We start from the raw sequence: 8,057 nt of genomic DNA, 5'->3' as shown, positions 1-8,057 counted from the left end.
GCAGTCCTGCCAGACTCCTGAGAGCCCAGGGCAAAAGTGGAATAAATGTTGATTAGTGTTGATTTTGTCCAACGAGCACCCGGCAACTGACAGTGGGACTAAGCTGCAGCGAAAGGGAACCATTAATCTTGGTCTGGTTTAAGTAGTGTATATTAATTTGTGTCATTTCCACTACGTGGAGAGAGGCCTCTCTCTCTCTCTCTCTCTTTTCTTTCTCCCTCCCTCCAGTGTTTGAAAGCTGTGGCAGCTGAGCCTCTTTCATGGTGAACATACAGTGGAAGCCTGGAGGTGGCGTCTGCAAGTAGCAGCAGGGGAGAGTGGAGGAAATGAGATTCCAAACACTACATTATGGAAAATGAACTCCTGGGGGGTTGGTATGGCAACCACATTCAAATGTGCCATTGCATGTTCAATTTAACGTGCATAACAAATTTGCAGACTTGATTAAATTCGTAACATATTAAGGAGGCTGGTATAAAAAAAGGCCGACCGAACCTGCAGGGACTGAGATTGCACAGAGAGCCTTGAACGAGGTAAATGGCAGAACAGTGATATTTAAGCAATCGTTTCTCAGCGTTGAGCAGAGGAGTCGGCATTCAGGTAAAAGATTGAGGCCTGCGCTCTTTTACAAGTCTGCTTGGATCTCGCCTTCATTCTGTAATCTCCACACTGGCAGGGCTGCTCCGAGCGAAATGTAATTTTACTACAAACTGCATTTCTAGTGGCCTTCGCGAGAGAGGGAAAAAATCATTCATCAGTTCAGGAAATTCTGAAAATATCTATAGTTAAAAATACAAAAACGATGTAGTGCTGCTGCTTCCTTTTCACAGGGATGAGTGGAGACTTTCATTGCAGAGAAACTTGTCCCGATAAAAAAAAAAAGCTCACTTTCCTTCTACATGTGATGTCAGTGTTAATTACCAAATCACAGCACACTAAGATTTCTATAATTAAGCTCCTTAATATGATTAACATGTATCAATTAGGCGACTGACAATTTGCATAATGTATAATGTAACCACATTGTTCTATACTGTAATGGTATTAACACACCATTTACAATGCTGTCACTCACTGATGATTCTGTGATTATGATTCTGCATCAAATACAATAAAGAAAAGTCTTGTGCGTGCCTTATCCTGGTAAATCAGAACACATTTTTCTCCAGTTGTCTACATTCTTGGAGCAGAATTAGACTCCAGTTCTTCCTCTTTCTCTCTCAGTGGATGATTAAGCAGAGAGACTGGGGAAACAGCTGTGGTGGCGAGCTTGGCATTTCTCTCTCCCTGAATGCTGCTGTATCAGCATCGAGGAGGAAGGATAAGAGGGAGACAAAAGCTGCACGTATCAGAGTCGTCTCCGTGCGTCCGCTGAGAGACACGCACGAGAGGGGAGCCGCAGCCCCGTGACACGACGCTCGCTATCACGGCAGATGTCTACTTCGCCATGAAAGACAGAGAAGGTTACATGCACTGTTACTGCCGCCATGGTTTACACCTGGCGTGACTCCCAACTCTGGCTCTTTAGCAGTTACATCGAGTTGAGATGCACCCATTAGCAAACGTGACAATAGAAAAGAAATTCCTTTTATTGTGTATCACACCAAAGATTAGTCGATTGATTAAGTAGTCCCTGAAAGATAACTAATCAGCAACTGTCACTTAGTCACGGTCCAAGCAACAGTGCCAAACGTTCTCCACTTCCAGCCTCTTAAACCTGAGGATTTGATGCTTTTCTGACTCTTACATGAGTCACATGACAGAGAACTGAACTTTTTGGGGCTTCAGGCTTTTGGTTTGCCAAAAAAGTCTGAAGAAAATTTTGAAATTTTCAGTGTGAAGATTTGTGATTCTTCACTAGTTTTACACACTTTACAGACCAAAAGAAATCAATTCCACAAAATAATTGATTTATAATGAATAAGGAAAATAATTGTTGATTGCAGATGGTTTGGATTAGTCAATTAATTGTTTCCTCTATTGGCTTTGAATGTCAATCACAATTTTACAGAGTCCAAGGTGACATCCTCAAATGTTTTATTTTGCCTAGAGCTGTGATGATGTCGATGAAAAATTAATCAGCAAATATTTTGAAAATTGAATAAAAACTTGATGGTGATGATAGTGAAAATAATTTTTAGTTGCAGCTCTAGTTTTGTCCAACCAATAAAGTTATTCAGTTTACAATGATGTCAAAGAGCCTGGACCCAGAGAATCTGCATTTCTGCTCCATAAACAATTTATAAATGATTAATCACTTATCAAAACTTGTGCCAACTCATTGTCTGTCAATCAGCATAATCAGTTAATTGAGCCCTACACCAGACTGTGTTATGTTTTGATGTTGAGACTGTACCTGATCACCATGAGGGCTGCTCCAAAGTGTTTACACAGCGACGTGCAGGGCTGAGCTGAGATCAGCCTCTGTAATACAAATAGGCAGATGCCAAGCAGCTGAATGGACTGACAAGTCAATGTAGTGTAGGCTTCCATACACCTTCCATAATCAGACCTCTGGCTCAGTTCATCCTGTCAAACACTGCTCGGCTGCCCTCTGTAAAACACCCTATTTTCACCCTTCAAAAAATAACATTACATCACTCGGCCAGTCATTTTTATAAATGGAGGATCCCCTAGGCTTGAAACCTTACACTATACAAACACGGGCCACAAGAAAGCCGGCCTTTTGTCGAGGTTGAGGGGAAAAAAATTAAAAAGCAGCACGTTTACTAAGCAGCTCAGTCGAGGAGTGGTTTTGTTTGACACTGCTGGAGATTTATGATGTTGGTGAAGTGTTTACAGAGGTCAAGGCTACTCATTTTCCAAATCAGTTTGTCAAGCATTTGCTTATCTAAAGAAGCCTTTTCATCAATCATAAAAAAAAAGTGATGGTGAAGACACAAAGAAAACAATCCACCTGAAAAATATCAATGATAGATAAATAGACAGTGTATACATAAAAAAATGATTCACTAGCCTGTTAACTTTGAGAATTCAGTTAGTGAAAGGTTAAAGCTTCATGGTCCAATAGCAGAGGAGTCAAAGCGTTTGGATATATTTTTGGAAAGTCTCTGTGAGAATTTCTCCAAACAGAGCACACACCGCTGTTGCCAGGACGAGCAAACGACAAACCCCTGCTGCTTTTACCTATGCTCCACATTTCGGACACATATGAGCAGTATAATTAATATGTTTTATATATTTCCTGCTTCGTCTCTTCTGAAGACTGAAGTTATGTCACACACACGCGCGCACCCACACACACAAACACACACACACACACACACACACACACACACACACACACACACACACAGTGTCTGCAAACCAGCATTCCTTTGAAGTAAAAAAGACAGCCCAAATATGCCTGGAATGAAACTGGGTAAAGACGAAGACGATGTCTGTCAAAAAAAAGAAACAAACGAAAAAAAAAAAAGAGCCATTGGTTTAAATAAAGTGTTCCTTCCTTCTCCTTTCCTCCCGGGTGTCGCTGCACTGTTGTGCTTGTTTATACTGCACAATCTTTCTGTTGGCCGTCCCTCATTTCATCCCAGTAAAAATACACAGAGTAGGTCAGAAGTTCAGGCCCTAGATCAACACTGGCATTGTGTCCTGCAGGTGCTGTCAGCCGCTCTGGGGACGGCCAGAGATGGAAAATATACACAAGCAAACAGCAGCTCTGTGGATACACGCTGTCTCTGCACTCACATGGTACTAGGGACATGAAGTTACAGTGGCTGAAGCTGCCCGTCTACACACACACACACACACACTCTGAAATATTTAAAAGTGGAAGTGGGAAAATTTTGGCTTCTGGTACAAAAGGAGGAGACAGAAAGTTGCTTCAGGTTGGTTTCCTTCAGTGCTGCTGTACTGAAATAATGACAACAACACAAAATGAGAACCAAGCATTTTGTGAAACGGCAAAGTAAATTACAGCTAATGTGTATAATCCATTAAATCTATAATTAAGTTTCAGCCATTTCAAACAAAGTTCCATCATTTATTCTTTCATTTTAAGCCTCAGTCAAAGAGAAAGAAAAACCTGAAAGACAACTGGCTTCTTTCATTTACACAGTATCAACTTCTAAGCTACAAATATGATGATACTTAAAACTTTCCAAAATTAGAAAAATCAAATAGCCATTTACTTTTCTTTCCACTGACCATCACGACTTCAAATGTAATTTTTATAAACTAAACTAAACTAAAAATAAGAAAACTTAAATTAAATTTTTTAACATTTTATAACCGTTCTCAGTCACTTCATGGTTTAAATCAGTTTTAAAAGGAGATTTGACCACTAGATGGAGCAACGAGCTCCGACTTTTTCTAGTAAATAAAACAAACAAAATCCAAGTGGAAGTGAACTTTATAATGTTCTGAGCTCACCAGCAAAGTAAAATACTATTTCAAGTATGAATACTTATTAATTACCAAGCTCAAATCAAGTGCTCTGAGTTTGAAGAACGTAGCTAATGAAAAACGTGACATTGGCATCGTGACTTTTTTTTTTTTTATGTTTACGTGAAATTAAGTTTTTCGACTTTTTAAAACTCCATGTTTACTTTACACTAAATCTTTCAGAGTTTTGACAGTGACAAAACATAATGCGTAAAGCATAATTACTCTTAGCTGTAGTGTTCATGATGACTTTTACATTGTGGCAACAAGCATATAAATAATTTCTGTCTATAGTAAATTTGAAGTGAATACCTGGATTAGAGAAACAGTATAAATGTGAAAGGTTTCTCTCTAAAACTAGCAACTATTGAAAGTTGACAAACACAAGACAAGCACCAGATCTCCTGTGTAAAGCTCCATAAGCTGCACCTTGTATTTATAGGTTGCCAGCTGAAAGAGAAAAGAATGGGTGTGCAGGCAGGAAGAGGTCCAAGTTACTTTGTACTCTCAGCAGAGTCGAACTTTGGATGAACTCCGAGAAGCGCCAGGGAGTAAAACACTATGCATAACTGTGTCACTCCCCCTCCAAAAAAACCTACCAAGACAACAAAAAAGAAGAGCAAGCCAGCAGGCTTCAAAAGGCCCCCCCTGCTCTCTCCTGAGGCACTGGCCGATTCAAGATAAATTGTTGGGCTTGGGGGTAGGCAGCGAGGTGAACTTCAATGAAAACCTCAATGAAAACATCCATGAAAGCACCAAGCGAGGGTGGGATCACACAAACGAGAAAACAACACACACAGCGCCACACATCGCCGCCACAAAGGTCAAGTATGAGCAAGTGCAACTTTTGGAGACAATGACAACAATATCGTCTTCATCCTCCATCCATTCCGTTTGATTTCATGCACTAATGAGTATGAAACACACAGAAAGCGCTTTGGCAACTAAATAGCTCAACAGTGTAAGTTCTGAAGAGTCCTACAGCACATCAGTCTAAAGACAGGAAAATAAAAGATGAGATGCACGCTATCAGTCTGAAGTGCACTGAATTCTATCTATGCCAATTTCAAAAATGTCACGGGGAAAATGATTTGGAAACATGACTTACGCCTCCTATGTTACATTATTTCTCTCCTAGCAATTATTCTGCTGACATGCGCTCTCACAACTGCTTTAATAGAGAGACACAATACAGAATAGAAAGAGACGTATTCACCAGACTTGACAGTTAACTCACAAGGGGAGACATCAACGTGCTTGTGACAATTTTTTGCTCAATACTCTCTATTATTCCACAATAGCATCAAAAAAGCTCATTCATATTTTGACACAATAATTGATAAGGACTGCTCGAGGTAATTGTCCACAGTTCCTATTGTGAAATGGTTAAAAACGCTCCGACTTTACAGCTACAGGAGGAAACACATGTCTTACATGTCACTGAAATTTATATAGTGAATTGTGTTGTGACTGAACATCCAACATCAGGTCCTCCAAAGTGAATTTGAGTCTGAATAACAAATTTGCCTTTAATGACACTGCTCTTATTTTAGCTACATGTTCCATTATTAACAATACTGTATTCACTGTTGTATTGATTCAACCTGGTGAAGGAGACTCGCAGTATTTCTTGCAGACAGTGTGGAGACAAAAGCAGTGCAGTGTTTTGTGTTGAGCTTCTGCTAGAGTGTAGTGCAGAATTAAATATGATCTTACCTGTTTTTTCTTTGATTTCACACAACACATTGAAAAGAGCTGGCTTCATTCTGTGACAGTTCAGAGCGTGTTTCCTGAAAACAGAGAAGTTGCCTCATTAGCAAACTGCCGAAACATGTATTACATCTTAAACTTACTCAACCTCCCAATCACTGGACAACAATAAAGACTGCAGTTATATTAACAGTTATAATTTCATCTTTTAGATTTGTGCTACAGTGCAATTACAGGGACAAATAATACAACTATTTTCAAATATCTTCATAACACCTGTATATGTACACATGTGCTGGCTTCATTATTGTAACATATATTTACCTTTATACAAAAATAACTGATAAAAAACCATTTTATTTAGCTTTAATAGCTACTGTTCTGTGATTATAAAAATTGTATATATGACCAAATATCTCTATAAAACAAAACACACTCATATGTAGGATTTTGTGTTACTCACTTGCAGCTTCACTGAACTTAATGTGGATTAGACAAGATGGATGAAATCTTGAATTATGTATCACAACTAAGAAAGTTGCATTGCATTCGGCCTCCACGCTGTAAACAAGCTGTCACTCGGCGTTTCGTTTGATATTTAAAAATAAATAAAAAATAAAAAATCAGCCTGTCAGTCTGCATTCGTGTCGACTTGTCAATAAATGCACCTTGACTTTATGAAAGTGATTTAAAAATACTCAGTGAGCCGAGTGAGCTGGCAGGCCACAGTAACAAACACCATGTTCACACACTTTTATTTTCTCCTTAAAGGAGCGCGGTTGTCGAGTTATTTAAATGTGAAGCAAACTAGTGATTTGAAGGCATGCCATCGTTGTTTTCCACTGTTCGCTTTTGCACAAGGAAGTGCAATGCCCTTACATTATAGCTCCATCTACACTGCGCTGTATTTATTAAAGTTATCGTTTTTAATATATATATTTATTTTTCTTTCCTTTTCTTTTCTTTTTTTTTTTTTTTTTTTTTAATAATTTTTCAATCTAGTTTTCCTCCGCCGCCACCACCACCTCCTCCTCCTGACAGTGAGTTGGAGCAGATCTTTACCTGGCTTGGGCTTCGTCCAGACTTTGATCTGTGATGGTCATAATTTGCTGTAAAATGTCTCCAATGTCCTGTTTTCTCCCGTCGCCGTCCGTTCCTCCGGTGCCTTCCTGCATATGCTGCGGCAGGCCGGGGTGCCCTGCCATGCCTACCCCCGTGTGAGAGTGCATCAACCTCGGCTGCTCGTCCATCTCTTCTTCCCTCTATCTAATTCTCTGTGACGCTCTCGCTGCTGAAATCCTGCAAAAATACATAAAAGAAAAAAAAAGGAAGGTGGGAAAAAAAAGAATCCCGTTGGTGCTTTAATATTTGCGCCACGCACCCGGTGTTCCTCGCAGATGTATTTTTCTGGCGCTCGCCGAACAGAGAGAGAGGGTATCGGAGGGGAAAGCGGAGAAACGAGCCCTCCCGCTCTCTGGCTGTGTCTCTCTCAGCTGGTCGGAGCTGAATGTGAAATCTGATCTGAACTGCTGCTGCCTTCACTGGAATATGGGTGTGCGTAAAAAGAGATAGGCTGCTGGTTTCTACTACTACCATGAACTAGGACACGTTTTCTTGTGATGTTGCGCAGTGATCCCAAACCACCTCCTTGCCTGCCAAATTACAAAATAGTGGCTGTGAGAAATAAGAAGTGTGGATTTATTTCACTCACTCCATCCTCTTGCTTTTGTCGTGTACAGTACAAGCTGGGCAGGCGGCAGCAATAGCAAAGAGCGTGAGAGTCAGACTCCGCCTACGCGACATGATTGGGAATATAAGACCATTTAGCCCCACCTTGAGGTGCCTCTCGTGAAACGTCGATCACTGCGCTGCAAGGGTGGGATGCAGAGCAAGAGGCTGGGAGATGTGGCTGCTGCCCTTACAAGCGGGGAGACGGTACAGAG

General features: G+C 40.4%; 1 protein-coding gene across 3 annotated transcripts in view; it reads right to left on the bottom strand.

The window, feature by feature from the left end:
* The window catches only part of LOC111231978 (pre-B-cell leukemia transcription factor 1), a 62,339-nt gene extending 54,497 nt beyond the window's left edge, over positions 1–7,842 (bottom strand). For all 3 annotated transcript variants that reach the window (XM_022759288.1, XM_022759289.1, XM_022759290.1), the window contains exons 1-2: positions 7,177–7,842; positions 6,121–6,194 (exon numbers count right to left, since the gene is read on the bottom strand). In XM_022759288.1, coding sequence (XP_022615009.1) covers positions 6,121–6,194; positions 7,177–7,364 — 262 coding nt within the window. In that variant the 5' untranslated portion in view covers positions 7,365–7,842. The remainder of the gene's footprint in view (positions 1–6,120; positions 6,195–7,176) is intronic.
* Positions 7,843–8,057: the final 215 nt, after the last annotated feature.

The sequence above is a fragment of the Seriola dumerili genome, unplaced genomic scaffold, assembly GCF_002260705.1.
Source record: "Seriola dumerili isolate Sdu_G_001 unplaced genomic scaffold, Sdu_1.0 BDQW01000321.1, whole genome shotgun sequence".
Lineage (NCBI taxonomy): Eukaryota > Metazoa > Chordata > Actinopteri > Carangiformes > Carangidae > Seriola > Seriola dumerili.
The sequence above is the reverse complement of the archived record's forward strand: the minus strand, read 5'-3'. Positions and strand labels throughout refer to the sequence as shown.